General features: G+C 40.5%; 1 protein-coding gene across 1 annotated transcript; it reads right to left on the bottom strand.

Annotated features, from left to right (window-relative positions):
* Positions 1-1,229: 1,229 nt before the first annotated feature.
* LOC128594813 (pentatricopeptide repeat domain-containing protein 3, mitochondrial-like) lies at positions 1,230-17,401 on the bottom strand. Its single transcript, XM_053603664.1, has 2 exons — positions 17,363-17,401; positions 1,230-3,649 (listed from the first exon to the last, which is right to left on the bottom strand). Exons 1-2 carry the CDS (start codon positions 17,399-17,401, stop codon positions 1,571-1,573), a joined length of 2,118 nt encoding a protein of 705 aa, XP_053459639.1. The 3' UTR covers positions 1,230-1,570.
* Between the last annotated feature and the right edge of the window lie 335 nt (positions 17,402-17,736).

Below are 17,736 nucleotides of genomic sequence, written 5' to 3'. Positions count from 1 at the left end.
AACACTTGCTGGTGTAGGGTGAGGGGAAATGTGCCCTTTCCCCCCAAAAAGTGGCTGAAAGACCAACTCACAATTAAGGCAGAATAGTAAGAGAAGTGTTTATTTCCAAATATCATGCACATGGGGAGAATTACAGGAGTCATCTCCCAATGTTTTAATGATGGCCCGATACCTTTTAAGATGCCTTTTAGAAGGGAGGGGGAGAATGTGGAGTACAGGAGCAGCAGGTGAATGCTAAGAAGGATGAATAGATGGGGGGAAATGAGTTGACTTGTAAATTAACCTGAGAGACAGTTATTATGTTTTAAACAATTTGCAGTAGGTCTGCTAGCCTTCAGGGTGAACAAAGAAAGTTAGTTTTGCCCCTTTGATATTTTGATCACATTGGTCAGGTTTTATGTAGATAGAGAAGAAGCCCCTTCCAAATGCTTTCTGATTGTGAATGGCCTTTAATTCAAAATATTCTTTATACAAGTAGTCAATTTTGGCGTGAAATTTCCTTAGCTCCTTCACTGGATTTTAGTGAATGTTCTTACTGTATCTATCAAAATAATCATATGATACTTGTTTTAAATTCTGCTTATGTAGTGAATCACATTTCTTGATTTGCATATGTTAATCCATCTTTGTATCCCTGGGAGGAAATTCACTTGTCATGGTAAACTATACTTTTCATGTGATCTTGGGTTTGTTTTGCTAGTGTTTTCTTGATTGTTTTTGGATAGATGTTAATCAGGCCTGTAGTTATCTTTTTGTTGTTGTTGTATTCATTCCTGGCTTTGGTATTAGGTTGGTATTGACTTCATTAAATGAATTAGAGAGGATTTCCTCTTTCTAATCTTATGTAACAGTCTCAGTAGGACAGGTACCAGTTCTTCTTTGTATGTCTGGTAAGAATCACTATGATCTGGTTTTTGGCTTTTTTGGGAGGAAGCATATGTTTTATTGCTAATTTATTCTCACTACTTGTTGGTATGTTTAGAATTTCTATTTTTCTCCAACTCAGCTTGGGAGGTTGTGTGATTGCAGGAATTTATTCATTTTCTCTAGAATTTTTATTTTTTATTTATTTATTTTTTTTTACATTAATCACTTATGCAGTCTCAACTGCCATTATCCTGTTTAATCAGTTATAAGATGTATAATTTTTCACATATAAATATTCCCAAAATTGGGATACTACTGACCCAACAGTACTTGTGATGTAATTAGACATTGTCTCTTAAGAAGAAAGGATCAACATCTTAGCAACACATCACGCCAACAAAAGCTTTAGTCCAGTAGCAGGGAGAGGGTACTGTGAGGTCAGCCTACCAGCACTTCAGATATACAGATCTTATCCTGACCACAAGAGCTGCAGCTTACATGGTAAGCCTGGAATGCTACAGTTAATAGGTGGTTTGGCCAGTAGCAAATTATAACGTAGCATCTGTCCACTGTTTCACAGTACCAAAATTCACCAAATCTGCATCCTCTATTTCTTTGAAACATTGTTAAATATTAGTATCTGTTTTCAAGTGTGAGTCCAGCAGCTACGGTGATGTCATCATTACTACTGAATATCCCACTTTCATTTGCCTTCATTGATGTCACTCTCGCTGTCACTGCTGCTGTCACTATCACTGTCACTGGTCCATGCAGTTAGGTTTTCTAGGGCTTCCTTTTGTTCCTGGCTGATGGCAAAGTCAGTCATTACTCTCTGGAAAAGGCTCTCGCAAATAGGTAAGCTGAAAGCACTCGCCAGTTTTACCACTTCAATGGCCTGAGCAGGGCTATTGGACACTTTTGCACTGTCCATGAACTCATTCAGCAACTCATTTCTAGGGATCTTATTATGCTTCCTGAAAAGCCCCAACATTTTCCATGCTTCATGGGTTCTCCCAGCCCTTAAAAAGAGGACAGCTATACAGTTGAGAGGGATGGCTGGCCAATCTGGAGCAGTCTGTCTGCCATCTTGGCTTTCATAAGCAGATTTGATGTCAGCGGCACAGTCAGCAAACTCCTCCAGAAGCTCTGGTGGATGCTTATCCCTTGCCATAAGAATCAGAATCTCTTCCTTCAGGTCATTGTGGAAAGTATGACCACATTCTTTACTATCTTTCCAAATCCGAGGAATCACTTCTAGCCGATTGGCCACATCCAATGCTTGGAGAAGATCTACCAATGTTTGGGAGTGGGGAAAGAAAACTGAAGGTATCAGGTCCTTATACCACTTCAAGGTGACATCAATTTGTTCCATTACACAAATTAAAGTGAAGAACTTGGAATAATAGAAATGACGGCGATAATCAGGTCCCATAAATTTCCGGTTATCTCCAGTGTTTAAAAGGCCATGTACTTGGTAAGCAAGTTCCAGATCTCTGAGAGATGAGCAAACTCTCATGGCTGACTGAAAAAACATACCATCATCCAGATCCTTTGGAGAAAATTTCTTTCCCATTAATTCATTCATTATATCATAGATGATCAGGGATGATCCTTTTGAAATGTTTTCATGTTGATAAAATAGCTGAATAATATGGTGATATGTTGCAAGCGAGGGTTCTATTCCAATGGCTTTCATTTCTCGTAAGGTCTGTATTGCTGGCAATCTTGCAAGTACATGAAATCTTCGGAGACATTTCAAAATGGTATTAAAAGTCTGTAGATTTGGTTTCACCTTCTGTGCAACCATTTGTTTCAGTAGCTCCAGTGTTTTATTCCATTTTTCCTCAAAACCCGCATTCAGCCCCAACATTGTTGCTTCAATCAATGCACTGAATGTGTATACATCAGCATGGAGTCTGTTGTTTAATAATTCAGTGTACAAGTTTAATGCCGGCTCATAAGCTCGATGCTTCACCATCCCTCGGATCACTGTGCAGTAGGAATGTGAATTTTTCTCTGGCATCAATGTAAAGATTCTCTCAGCATTGTTTTTTGTGCTCCATGTAGCTCCAATCTGATGACCAGCCTTCTTCCTAAATTTCTTGTTACTTTCCTCTTCCAATTCCTCTGACCGTTCAGTTTGCTGAAAAGGATAATCAGTGGAGGGCTCGTGGTCACCATAGTAACACAGTAAATCCAAGAGATTATTTGTTGTTTCAAGAGACACAGTGGTTCCTGCTTGCAAAAGCTGATCAAACAGGTCCACAGAGGATTTGACTTTTTTGAGCTTGATTCGTTCCTTTAGGGCAGCTTCACTTACTTCTTCGATCTGAGGTTCAAAGCACTCAGGCATTAAACACGGTATATGTGGTTCAGCTATGTCCTTTTGAAAATATTTGGGATGTGAATTAATAATAAACTTTGCTGCATTCTCCCCAGACTTCTTTGCCAGTAAAAATGAACGAGATTCCACAGAAGATGCTGGAATAAAGTAGGGATCATCTTGAAATGCATAAGGTGCAGCTGTGGTGTCCCTGTTTACTGTGGAAGCAAGTGCCTGAAGAACGGCCACTTTATCCCAAGATTTCTTTCTTGGAATAACCACTTCTTCAATCCTTGTTACATCAGTTCCTTCAACTTTTGGGAGGGTTGTACTTCCAGAATAAAATCTGAAACTTGATATTCGTTCACAAAGTCCTGCACATTGACCCTTCAATGACAGGTAAAGCCTGCTGTGGATCCTGAAGCAAACTGAACCAGTCACCGCCAACTTTCGTTTCCTCTAGAATTTTTAGATTGTGTTCACAGAGGTGTTCATAGTAGTCTCAGAAGATCTTTTGCATTTCTATGATATCATGATATAATGTCTCCTTTTACATTTCTGATTGACCTTATTTCAATCATTTTCTTCTTTTCTCAGTTAATCTACCCAGTGGTCTATCAATTCTTTTCTTTTCTTTTTATTTTTTTTGTGTGGTATATCAGTTTTATTTGTCTTTTCAAAGAATCAAATTTTTGTTTTGTTGATCCTTTATATTGTTCTTTTTTGTTTCAATTTTATTTAGTTCTCTGATTTTTTGTTATTTCTTGTCTTCTACTAGCTTGGGGTTTGGTTTGTTTTTATTTTTCTAGAACCCCAATGTTTGACATTAGGTTATTAATTTGTGATATTTCTGTCTTTTATTTATTTATTTTTGGGGAGACAGAGTCGCAGGCTCTCACCCTGGGTAGAGTGCTGTGGCATCACAGCTCACAGCAACCTCAAACACTTGGGTTTAAGTGATTATCTTGACTCAGCCTCCAAAGTAGTTGGGATTACAGGCAACCGCCACAATGGCCACTGTTTTTTTGTTGCAGTTGTCATTGTTGTTTGGCAGGCCTGGGCTGGATTCAAACCTGCCAGCTTTGGTGTATGTGGCTGGCACTCTAGCCGTTGAGCTACAGGCATCAAGCCTATGATATTCCTGTGTTTTAATCGGAAGTATTTAGTGCTATAAACTTCTCTCTTAGCTCTGCTTTTAACTTACCCCAGAGATTTTGTTAGTTCGTCTTTTAATTTAAAAAATGTTTTTTAAATTTTGCACCTTCATTTCATTGTTGATCTCAAAGTTAACTTAGTATTATGCCTTTTAATTTGCATGTATTTGTATGGTTTTGAAAATTTCTTTTAGAATTGATTTCTAGTTTTATTCTACTGTAGTCTGACACAATTCATAGTATTATTTTGATTTTTATCAATTTTTTGATACTTGTTTAGTGGCCTAACATATGATCTATCTTGGATAATGATGTCCCATGTTCTTATGAGAAGAACATAAATCTATACTTTGGGAGTAAAATATTCTGTAAATGTCTGTTAAGTACACTTGTTCTAGAGTCCTGTCTTATTCAGTGTTTCTTTGCTGTCCAGTTTTGTCATTGGAGTGTTGAAGTGCCCCACTATTAATATGTTGTTTGTTTCTTTTCTTAGATCAAGTGGTATTTCTTTTATGAATCTGGGACTCTGGTGTTAGGTGCATGTATATTTAGGATTGTTAGATCTAATTGTTGAATTGATCCCTATATCATTATATAATGGCTATCTTTGTCTTTTTTTTTTCCACTTATTCAGTTATTGATTTAAAATCTGTTTTATCTGATCTAAGAGTAGCTACTCCTGCTCACTTTTTTTTTTTTTTTTGAGACAGTCTCACTCTATCACCCTGGGTAGGTGCCATGGCATTATAGCATTAGCAACCTCAAACTTTTGCACTTGAGAAATCCTCCTGACTCAGCCCCCTGAGTAGCTGGGATTACAGGCACCCACCACAATTCCTGGCCATTTGTTTTATTTCTTTATAGACAGGGTCTCACTTTTGCTCAGGCTGGTTTCAAAGCCCTGAGCTCAAGCAGTCCACCCGCTTTGGCCTCCCAGAATGTTAAGATTACAGGTGTGAGCTATCACACTGGGCCTCCTGCTCACTTTTGATTTCCATAGCATGGGATATTTTTTTCTCATGCTTTAACCTTGAGTTTATGAGAATCTTTATGAGTTAAATGGTTTTCTTGGAGACATTGGATATTAGGGTTGTGTTTTTTATCTATTCTACTAATCTGTATTGTAGGGGTCATAGCAAAACCTGTCCTTTTCCCTTGATCTGGTTCCCTGAAAGATCAACTCACAATTATGGGAGATTAATAATGAGAGAGGATAGCCAAGAAGGGTGAGGTCTACAAGAACAGGTCTTCTCAAGGAGACCACAAAGATACACATGCAGGGTCCTCTCCATGGTGACTCAGCTCTTGGAAATTTGTAAACTTAACTTCCTGAAACTTGGAAATTTCTAAGTTCTGTGAAATCCTGTAGTTCTGTAGGGGTGGGAATAGCATCCCCCGCTTGATTCAAACTAGCCAATGAGAAGGGTACCCGTGGGGTGGAACTTTTTGACTGTCAATAAAAAGAGAAAGACCAAGGCAGTCGGGGAGCACAGCCATTTGAAATTCTTCTATGCCGTAAGCTCCCAGCTGGTGAATAAAGCCCTTCCTCTTATAAATGTGGTCTTTGGGTGCTCCTTCTCTCTGTTGGGCCTTGTCTTCCTGCAACATTTTTGGTTCCCTGACCGGGAAGTAAGATCCCCCCGGAGAGAACACGCATCTGGTAGTTGCTGCCAATACTTTGGACACCCATGTGGGGGCCCCTGATCGGCTGGGTGACGTGAACCACTGAGCACTCCAGGGAGGCAGTTTGGCCTCCCTGTGTAGACGCCTTAACTAGGCTGAGAAAGGACCCCATTGGCAGGTCTTCAAGGAGTCAAACACCAGGAGGAACTGACATGTGGGAACAGGTACTTACACAGGGAGATGTGTAAGGCAAGGTATGATCGATCTGGAGGTCCCATTACAGTTTTAGTGGAAAAGGAGCCTGATCAACTCCTTGGGCATTAGATTGCTGACAGGTCTGTTGAGAGGTTTGTGAGAGTGTGTGGATGTGGCGTGACTGAAAGAACTCCGAGGGTGGAGTTGGACCTCCCTTCACAGGGCCTAGGGGAGTGTTAGTTTGCCTCCTATGGCTAAGTAGCAGCTTGAGTGGGAAATTGAAGCTGTCCAGGTTAATAATTGGGTTGGAGGGGGGGGAGGAGACAAGATGGCTGACTGAAGCCAGCTTTCCACAGAGGCTCCCGTCCAGTAGGAGAGTTTAAGGACAAAAATTCAGCAAGAAACCTGGTGGATTTGAGCTGCACTAAGAGAGAAGGTTGAAGAACGCACATCAACCCCACTGAGGTGAGCTGCGACCACAAGGATACAAACAAAAGGTACAAAATCCATCACCAAGCAGATGGGAGTCCCCTCCCCCATGAGAACGGCTCAGAGAGCCCCACAAACAACGGGGAAGAGTTCAAAGGTCCTCCCACTACACACCATGGGAGAGATCCTCTAAAAACTGGACCTACCTCCCCTACTAGGGTGCCACGGCATCCTCCTGCCAGGCATAAAACTGTATAAACTGTATATAGTATCTACCTGGAATTCTGAACTCCCAGCACTCCCCTTCACTCACACTGAGGTCTGGAGACCAGTCCTGGTCAGCGGAGAGGGTACTGCACCAGAGTGGCAGTTCCCTGAGGCACAGTGCGACAGCTGTCTTCTGGTGACAATACGGCCAGGCATAAAACTGTGTAAAGCTGTGTGTGTTCTCTGCCCGCAACCCCAGGCTCCCACCATTCTGCGTGCTCCCCTCTGCTCTCCCTCCAAGGTCTAGAGGCCTGTCCCCCAGGGGTTCAGACTCTTAGGAGATTGCTCGAGGTATGTAGACTGTGCTGGGCTACAGCTGGTCAGTGCAGACTCTGGGGTACAGGAGCAGACAGAGGATCGTTGGCCGGAAGGGAGCTACACAGGAGCAGCGGTTGCCTGAGCCATAAAGCAGCAGCCCTCTTTTGCTAGCAATACGGTTCACTACCGAATATTCTGAAGCCACACCCCCTGTCTCCCTGGGCAACCAGAGACTGTGAGTATAGGATTTGCCTTAGGCAACTCCAACTTGCAAACGGGGGAAACTCCCAGGGTGGGGCTGACCCAGAGGTCTGCTATACTAAACCGAAGATGCACCTGGACCTCAGGGGATCATCAGCCTATAGACAATACAAGAGCAAAGACAAGCTAATTTGGAACTCAACTCAGCTTCTCTTCTGCAGGGGAACCGCAGAGTTGTTCTATTCTGTTCTGTCAGTAACATTAATCAGGGGCGAGTCTGGACCTGAGTGAAAACCCCCCAACCTTCATCAAGCGCCCGAGGTTGTCAGGCCTCACCTCCTTCTGCTAGAGAGAAGCAGAACACAGTGGCCTGGCAGACTTCCTTGTGATTCAGGCAGGTACAAACTCCTGGAGTACCGATTCACTACAGGCAATTGGGTCAGCCAACTGCAGGGCTATCAGTTACTGGGTGTGGCAGCGGTGCAAGGTGGGGAAGGAGGCAGTAACCTTCCCAGACTGATCTATTGGCTGTGTGGCTCCTCCTGACTCCACGCAGCACTGGAGCAAGCCACACCAGAGTAGTCACCAGACCCCAGTGATCCAGTTCCCAGAGACCTCTTAAACTCTCACCCGAGACAGGTGCAGACTGAGACAACTGATTTGGACTTTTTGAACTGAACCAATCGCCTGAGGACAAATCAGGTGGCACCCTGGGTGCACCGTGGTAGGAAGGTTTGACTTTCCTTGTCCAATTGTTTGCTGGTGGGGGGGTTGGGTGACTTAATTGCTGATATTTCTCCACAGCTGAGACTTCAATCTAGAGTATCTGTTTCACTAGGGTGGAACAGAAACCAACTGAAAACAAGACAGAACCAGTTAGCCCCACCACACCAGACAGGGCCTCAGTTTCTCAGGCCACAACACTGTACAGGCCCTCAACAAAGCCCCAGGGGAAAAAAATCAAAGGGAGTAAAACAACCGTGGGGCGGAATCAGCAGAAAAACTCTGGTAACATGAATAACCAGAATAGATCAACCCCCTCAAAGAAAGATATGGCAGATGCAATTGAAGATCCTATTCATAAACAACTGGCTGAGATGTCAGAAATCGAATTCAGAATTTGTATTGCAGACAAGATTAACAAAGTGGAATTAGGAATTCGAGGAGAAATTCAAAAGTTGTCTCAAGAATTTAACGAACTTAAAGACAAAACCACCAAAGACTTAGACACACTGAAGTAAGAATTTGCAGCCCTCAAAGATATGAAAAATACAGTAGAATCCCTCAGCAACAGAATGGAGCAAGCAGAAAAATAATTTTCTGACATTAAAGATAAAGCCTTTATATGCTCCCAAACTCTCAAACAGGAAGAGAAATGGAGAGCAAAAATGGATCATTCTCTCCGAGAGCTCTGGGATAATTCAAAGAAGGTGAATATCCGAAATTTGGAGTTCCAGAAACAGATGAAGTGGCCTCGCTGGGCACAGAGGCCCTTCTGCATGAAATTATGAAAGAGAATTTTCCAGACATACCAAGAGATTCTGAAATTCAGATAGGAGACAGCTTCAGAACCCCAGCACGACTCAACTCCAATAAGACATCCCCCAAGCATATCATAATTAACTTCACTAAAGTTAATAAGAAGGAGAAAATCCTCAAAGCTGCCAGGAGAAAGAAAACCATTACTTTGAAAGGGAAGAATATTAGAATGACTGCAGATCTCTCTGCTGAAACTTTTTAAGCCAGAAGAAGGTGGTCACTGACTTTTAATCTCCTAAAGCAAAATAACTTTCAATCCCGGATCTTGTATCCAGCTAAACTGAGTTTCATTTATGACGGAGAAATTAAATACTTGAATGACAGTCATATGTTGAAGAAATTTGCCAAAACAAAACCAGCTCTTCATGATATTCTCAGACCTATCTTCCATAATGACCAACCCAATCCTATACCACAAAAGTAAACTCACTCAGAAACTTCGGATCAAACTCCAATTTCCACGCTGGCAAAAGGATTAAAAATGCCCACTGGACTTTTGAAAAATTCGATACCCAAAACTTCACCAGACTTATCAATATTCTCCATTAATGTGAACAGCTTAAACTGTCCTCTAAAGAGGCATAGGTTAGCTGACTGGATACAAAACTGCAGATGCTGGCGTGGATGTGGAGAGAAGGGAACACTTTTACACTGCTGGTGGGACTGCAAACTAGTGCAACCTTTCTGGGAGGAAGTATGGAGAAACCTCAAAGCACTCAAGCTAGACCTCCCATTTGATCCTGCAATCCCATTACTGGGCATCTACCCAGAAGGGAAGAAATCCTTTTATCATAAGGACACTTGTACTAGACTGTTTATTGCAGCTCAATTTACAGTCGCCAAAATGTGGAAACAGCCTAAATGCCCACCAACCCAGGAATGGATTAACAAGCTGTGGTATATGTATACCATGGAATACTATTCAGCCATTAAAAAAAATGGAGACTTTACATCCTTCGTATTAACCTGGATGGACGTGGAAGATATTATTCTTAGTAAAGCATCACAAGAATGGAGAAGCATGAATCCTATGTACTCAATTTTGATATGAGGACAATTAATGACAATTATGGTTATGGGGGGGGAAACAGAAAGAGGGAAGGAGGGAGGTGGGTGGGGCCTTGGTGTGTGTCACACTTTATGGGGGCAAGACATGATTGCAAGAGGGACTTTACCTAACAATTGCAATCAGTGTAACCTGGCTTATTGTACCCTCAATGAATCCCCAACAATAAAAAAAAAAAAAAAAAAAAAAAGACTTGGAGGTTGCTGTGAGTTGTGACACCATGGCACTCTACCAAGGGTGACAAAGTGAGACTCTGTCTCAAAAAGAATAAACTTTTAATTTTATAGTAAAAAAAAAAAAAAAAAAAAAAACTCAGGCCAGATATTTGTTGCATACAAGAGTCACATCTTAACCTAAAAGACAAATACAGACTCAGGGTGAAAGGATGATCATCCATATTTCAGGCAAATGGTAATCAGAAAAAAGCAGGTGTTGCAATTTTATTTGCAGATACAATAGGCTTTAAATCAACAAAAGTAAGGAAGGACAAGAATGGTCACTTCATATTTGTTAAGGGTAATACTCAATATGATGAGATATCAATTATTAATATCTATGCACCCAACCAGAATGCATCTCAATTTATAAGAGAAAATCTAACAGACATGAGCAACTTTATTTCCTCCAGCTCCAAAATAGTCAGAGATTTCAACACTTCTTTGTCAGTGTCGGATTGATCCTCCAACAAGAAGCTGAGCAAAGAAATCTTAGATTTAAACCTAACCATCCAACATTTGGATTTAGCAGACATCTACAAAACATTTCATCCCAACAAAACTGAATACGCATACTTCTCATCAGCCCATGGAACTTACTCCAAAATCAATCAAATCTTAGGTCACAAGTCTAACCTCAGTAATTTAAAGGAATAGAAATTATTCCATGCTTCTTCTCGGACCATCATGGAATAAAACTTGAGCTAAGTAACAACAGGAATCTGCATACTGATACAAAAACATGGAAGTTAAATAGCCTTATGTTGAATGATAGCTTGATCAGAGATGAGATTAAGAAAGAAATCGCCGGGCAGCACCTGTGGCTCAGTCGGTAGGGCGCCGGCCCCATATAACAAGGGTGGCGGGTTCAAACCCGGCCCTGGCCAAACTGCAACCAAAAAATAGCCGGGCGTTGTGGCCGGCGCCTGTAGTCCCACCTACTCGGGAGGCTGAGGCAAGGGAATCGCTTAAGCCCAGAAGTTGGAGGTTGCTGTGAGCTGTGTGAAGCCACGGCACTCTATGGAGGGCCATAAAGTGAGACTCTGTCTCTACAAAAAAAAAAAAAAAAATGAAAGTAATCGCCAATTTTTTGGAACGAAACAACGATGAAGACACGAACTATCAGAACCTCCGGGACACCACAAAAGCAGTTCTAAGATGGAAATTTATAGCACTGCAAGCCTTCCTCAAGAGAACAGAAAGAGAGGCAACTTAATGGGACATCTCAAACAACTGGAAAAGGAAGAACATTCCAACCCCAAACCCCGTAGAAGAAAAGAAATAACCAAAATTAGAGCAGAATTAAATGAAATTGAAAACAAAAGGATGATACAACAGATAAATAATTCAAAAAGCTGGTTTTTCGAAAAGGTCAATAAAATAGATAAACCTTTGGCCAACCTAATCAGGAAAAAAAGAGTAAAATCTCTAATTTCATCAATCAGAAACAGCAAAGATGAAATAACAACAGACTCCTTAGAAATCAAAAAAATCCCGAATGAATATTGCAAGAAACTGTATTCTCAGAAACATGAAAATCTGAAGGAGATTGACCGATACTTGTAAGCACGTCACATTCCAAGACTTAGCCAGAATCAAGTGGAAATGTTGAACAGGCCCACATCAAGTTCGGAAATAGTATCAACCATACAAAACCTCCCTAAAAAGACAAGCCCGGGGCCAGATGGTTTCATGTCAGAATTCTACCAAACTTTTAAAGAGGAATTAGTACCTATATTACTCAATGTCTTCCAAAACGTAGAAAAAGAAGGAAGACTACCTAACACGTTCTATGAAGCAAACATCACCCTGATCCCCAAACCAGGAAAAGACCCAACAAGAAAAGAAAATTACAGACCGATATCACTAATGAATATGGATGCAAAAATATTCAACAAGATCCTAACAAACAGAGTCCAACAACACATCAAACAAATTATACATCATGACCAAGTTGGTTTTATCCCAGGGTCTCAAGGCTGGTTCAATATACGTAAATCTATAAATGTAATCCAGCACATAAATAAATTAAAAAACAAAGACCATATGATTCTCTCAATCGATGCAGAAAAAGCTTTTGATAATATCCAGCATCCCTTCATGATCAGAACACTTAAGAAAATCTGTATAGAAGGGACATTTCTTAAACTGAGAGACCATCTACAGCAAACCCACAGCCAATATCATATTGAATGCAGTTAAATTGGAATCATTTCCACTCAGATCAGTAATCAGACAAGGCTGCCCATTGTGTCCATTGCTTTTAAACATTGTAATGGAAGTTTTAGCCACCACAATTAGGGAAGAAAAGGTGATCAAGGGTATCCATATAGGGTCAGAAGAGATCAAACTTTCACTCTTCACAGATGATATGATAGTAAATCTGGAAAACACTAGGGACTCTACTACAAAACTCTTAGAAGTGATCAAGGAATATAGCAGCGTCTCAGGCTTCAAAATCAACATTCATAAATCGGTAGCCTTTATACATACCAACAATAGTCAAGTTGAAAAAACAGTTAAGGACTCTATCCCATTCACAGTAGTGCCAAAGAAGATGAAATATTTGGGAATTTATCTAACAAAGGACGTGAAAGATCTCTATAAAGAGAACTATGAAACTCTAAGAAAAGAAATAGCTGAAAATATTAACAAATGGAAAAACATACCATGCTCACGGCTGGGAAGAATCAACATAGTTAAAATGTCCATACTACCCAAAGCAACATAAAATTTCAATGCAATCCCTATTAAAGCTCTACTGTCATACTTTAAAGATCTTGAAAAAACATTACTTCGTTTTATATGGAATCAGAAAAAACCTCGAATAGCCAAGACATTACTCAGAAATAAAAACAAAGCAGGAGGAATTACGCTACCAGACCTCAGACTACACTACAAATCAATAGTGATCAAAACAGCATGGTATTGGCACAAAAACAAAGAAGTAGATGTCTGGAAAAGAACAGAGAACCAAGAGATGAACCCAGCTACTTACCGTTATTTAATCTTGGACAAGCCAATTAAAAATATTCAGTGGGGAAAAGGTTTCCTATTTAACAAATGGTGCTGGGTGAACTGGCTGGCAACCTGTAGAAGACTGAAACTGGACCCACACGTTTCACCATTAACTAAGATAGACTCTCACTGGATCAAAGATTTAAACTTAAGACATGAAACTATAAAGATACTAGAGGAGAGTGCAGGGAAAACTCTTGAAGATATAGGTCTGGGCGAGTATTTTATGAGGAGGACCCCCCCGGGCAATTGAAGCAGCGTCAAAAATACACTACTGGAACTTGATCAAACAAAAAAGCTTCTGCACAGCCAAGAACACAGTAAGTAAGGCAAGCAAACAGCCCTCAGAATGGGAGAAGATATTTGCAGGTTATGTCTCCGACAAAGATTTAACAACCAGAATCCACAGAGAACTCAAACACATTATCAAGAATAGAACAAGGGATCCCATCGCAGGCTGGGCAAGGGATTTGAAGAGAAACTTCTCTGAAGAAGACAGGCGCGCGGCCTTCAGACATATGAAAAAATGCTCATCATATTTAATCATCAGAGAAATGCAAATCAAAACTACTTTGAGATACCATCTAACTCCAGTGAGACTAGCCTATATCACAAAATCCCAAGACCAGAGATGTTGGCGCAGATGTGGAGAAAAGGGAATATTTTTGCACTGCTGGTAGGAATGCAAATTAATACATTCCTTTTGGAAAGAGATATGGAGAACACTTAGAGATCTAAAAATAGATCTGCCATTCGATCCTGTAATCTCTCTACTGAGCATATACCCAGAAGACCAAAAATCACATCATAACAAAGATATTTGTACCAGAATGTTTATTGCAGCCCAATTCATATTTGCTAAGTCATGGAAGAAGCCCAAGTAACCCATCGATCCACGAGTGGATTAATAAATTGTGGTATATGTACACCATGGAATATTATGGAGCTTTAAAGAAAGATGGAGACTTTACCTCTTTCATGTTTACATGGGTGGAGCTAGAACATATTCTTCTTAGTAAAGTATCTCAAGAATGGAAGAAAAAGTACTCAATGTACTCAGCCCTACTATGAAACTAATTTAGGGTTTTCACATGAAAGCTATAACCCAGTTACAACCTAAGAATAGGGGGAAGGAGGATAGGGAGAGGAGGGAGGAGGGAGGGGAGAGGGGGGTAGAGGGAAGGGTATTGGTGGGATTACACCAGCGGTGCATCTTACAAGGGTATATGTGAAACTTGGTAAATGGTCTGTGAAGCTAGTGAATGATGCCCCATGATTATATCGATGTACACAGCTATGATTTAATAAAAGAAAAAAGAATTGGGTTGGAATTGTGTGCATGTGAGTGCTTTGAGAACGACCGAGATGGGTAACAATAGGTGGGGTTCACCCCCCCTCCATTCATGGGGTGAAACAAATGTGTGAGTGTGCCTTTCTTTCCTGCTCCAACTTTGCCTCCTGGCTATTATGAGAGAAACTGGAAGTTCCAGGTTTTCTGCTTTCTGTCTTTGGTGGTGACTTGAACAATCTTCCTGACTTGGCCATGTGGGACTTGGGGGGGGGGGGATGAAAAGACATTAGAAAGAATGTTGTTGTAGTTTTGTTACCGGAATTTCTTCAGTGAGTGTTTGGTCTCAGTAATTTGAGAATTGAGCCAGCAGGCCACAGATCAGTGATAAAATGGCATTTTGTTGGACTGAGGGGCACGCAGTGAGAGTGGAGAGTGCCAGAGCTATTGGCAGAGGGGTTGTGCCTTGAAAAGTGTTGTGGTTTAGGCAGTCCAGTGAGCTCTGGATGGCCCTTGGAAATATGGGGAAGAGAGTGTAAATTTCATGCTGGATGAGGCTGTATCCATATAATCAACAGGTTTCCAAGGTGAACAGCCTCTGGAAGTGGGGAGGAGGCCCAGATTGGAGGTTCCCTGCATAAGTCCTTTTTCTAGGGGTAAATAATTATCTCTGAGAGATATTTTGTCCAGGACTTGGTAGATGGAAAAATAACTTTACAAACTGAAAGGGTGTTCTAGCAAATGAATCAATGCAGCGCCTCACCCTGGACAAGGTTATTAGGTCTTTGTTGCAGTTTTTGTCTGGAGAGGGGATTAAGGTGTGTGCTCCTTAGGGTGGAGCCTTCCAAAAGGTTTCGGCTGCTTTGTTTATAACCTTGCTGGGGCTCGGAGGGTTTGTGCCTGGAGATGGGAGTCTGATGTCTAAGCTCACCTGAGCCTGAAAAATGGGGGTTCCCTTTCCAGCACTGAGTGGGAAAATCCTGTATCAATCTTATATCTCATAAAAAGTCTCTCATTTGTAAAATGTAATAATTTGGTTGTTTAAATTGTTGTGGAAACTGAATCTTTGTCAAAGAATAAGATTCTTGCCTTTTAAACCTTCTAGTTATCAGTTTGGCCGAGTGAATGGGTGACTTCATGGTAAACTGGGATCCTGTTTTGTGGGAAGTGAGTTTTTGAGTAAGAGAAATTAAACAGAAAGGAGAATGGCATTGTGTAAAGAAAGAATCTTGTGTGATAAAATTTGCACTGAAAACAGAATGGTTGTATAAGAAAGTGAAAGGCAGGGCAAAAGTTAAAGAAAGTTTAGAATGTTTGTAAATGGTCTGTGTAGGTTAAATGAAGCTCATAAAAGAGAATTTGTGAAAGAATTTACATATGATCCAGTTGACTATTTATTTCCTTTAAAATCTTTTGGCTTGTAATTTTCTTTAAACAAATGTTTTAGGCCTTTGATATTTGACAAAACTTTCAAAATAAAAACTCTAAATCTGGGGCTTGGAGCCCACAGGGCAGTGGTTGCAATGCTGGCCACATGCACTGAGACTGGTGGTTTCAAACTTGGCCAAGGCCAACAGCAAAAAAAAAACACAACTTTAAATTTAGTCTTCTTGAAATATTAAGACCACTGAAAGTCATGGGAAAACAAAGTAAACTTATTTGATTTATTCAAAATATATAGGAAACATTGTCAAATATGAAATGGTGATTAATTTTATGTAGGTTATGGTTATATATATGTTCCAATATTATAAAGCATTGGTCTGTCCTAATGTATAAGACATTGGTCTGTCCTAACATATATTGTTGGTAATAATTTCAATTCATCTAAAAAAGAAAGTATTTTTTATGTAACTGGCTGAGTCCAAAGTTTATCCTAAAAAGAAAAAAAAAATATTAAGAGAGGCTGACAAATTCTCTCAAATTCAAATTCCTGATGTCTTTGGAAATTGAATACCGCCAGACTAAAAAGCAGATTTTTAGAACGTTCATTGGAAAGTTAACATGTCTATGAGTATTGCTAACCTAACTCAACAGAATAGAAATCGGTTAAGCGGATCTGGGCTAGTTTGTAATGGCTTTTTGGTCAAAATATTGTTGATTCTTTCTGCGTTCTGTTTTCCAGAAGTCAAGAAATAATTTTCTGTCTTTTGAGCTATTTGTAGTTTTTCAAGCAATGTGTGTACTTATGAGCAGAGTTTGAAACATGTATTTTTCTCTCTCCTTGTTTTCTCCGGAATTTGCAAGCCATTTGTATGTATTCTTAATTTCTGACAATACAGTTATTTTCAGAAGTTCAATAAGAATCTGTTTTGTTCTATATGACATGATGAAGGCACTCATTATTTTACCAAGGCTTTGGCTGGAATAGCATTTCCAGAGGTGTCCAGACTGCATTAAAGAATTAAGGTTGACTTTATAAGGCCAATAAAAAAAGCCCTTTGGAAAACTGGCCAGATACCCATCAGTAACATTTCCTGATCTCTGGTAAGTAATGAAGGTCGCTTGCTGACGGGTCCAGGAATCGAAATGTGCTTGGGGACCTCAAGAGAAGAGGGATTTACCCAATACATACAGGTTTCTAATGGCACAGATAAAACTTGGGCTCTGAAAGGCTTTCAAAAAGTCCAGCCTGAGATTCCTTATAAAAGGATCCAGCAAAGCCAATTTTAAAGGAAAGAAGAGCCTAGATGGCTAATAATTAATTATTCTTACTGCACTTTATGGAAATAATCAGACCCCATATACTGAAGGCACAGTTTATTTTGGCAAATAAGTTAGTTCTACTATAATTTGCCTTTAGTAAAGAGAGAAATTGGAGAGAGAAAAATAGTTTAAAAGGAGAAAAAAGAGGCTGTGGTCCACCTGTATTTAGATCCCAGCCTTGTCTGTACTGTCAACTTATAAAATGAGACATACTCTGTTGAATCTACTGCCAGCAGAAGCCAAGCGGCCCATTTGTCTGGACTTAAAAGATGTATCTTTCAGTATAAGGCTGGCTCTGGGAAGCCAGAGGCTGTTTTCTTTCCAGTGGGAGAGACCAGACATGGAAACAGTGCACATGGACCAGGTTGCCACAGGGGTTCAAAACACCCACAATTTTTGGAGAAGCGCTGGCTTGTGACCTCCAGAAATTCCCAGCTGAGGAATTAGAATGTGTGCTGTTCCAATATGTCGATGACCTCCTTTCAGGACACCCTACCCAGGAGGGCTGCGCCCAAGGCATGGACTATCTTTTATGACATCTAGAGGTATGTGGCTATAAAGTATCCAAATGGAAGGCCCAGATTTGC

Source organism: Nycticebus coucang, chromosome 9 (assembly GCF_027406575.1).
Source record: "Nycticebus coucang isolate mNycCou1 chromosome 9, mNycCou1.pri, whole genome shotgun sequence".
Classification (NCBI taxonomy): domain Eukaryota; kingdom Metazoa; phylum Chordata; class Mammalia; order Primates; family Lorisidae; genus Nycticebus; species Nycticebus coucang.
The sequence above is the reverse complement of the archived record's forward strand: the minus strand, read 5'-3'. Positions and strand labels throughout refer to the sequence as shown.

What these genes read in the sequence shown, in the direction of transcription:
- LOC128594813 (XM_053603664.1), bottom strand. Translation starts at nt 17,401, where the DNA reads ATGGGCCGCTTGGCTTCTGCTGGCAGTAGATTCAACAGA. An exon ending in CTGGCAGTAGATTCAACAGA is followed by an intron (nt 3,650 to 17,362) that starts GTATGTCTCATT and finishes TAAAAATTCTAG; the next exon opens with AGGAAACGAAAGTTGGCGGT.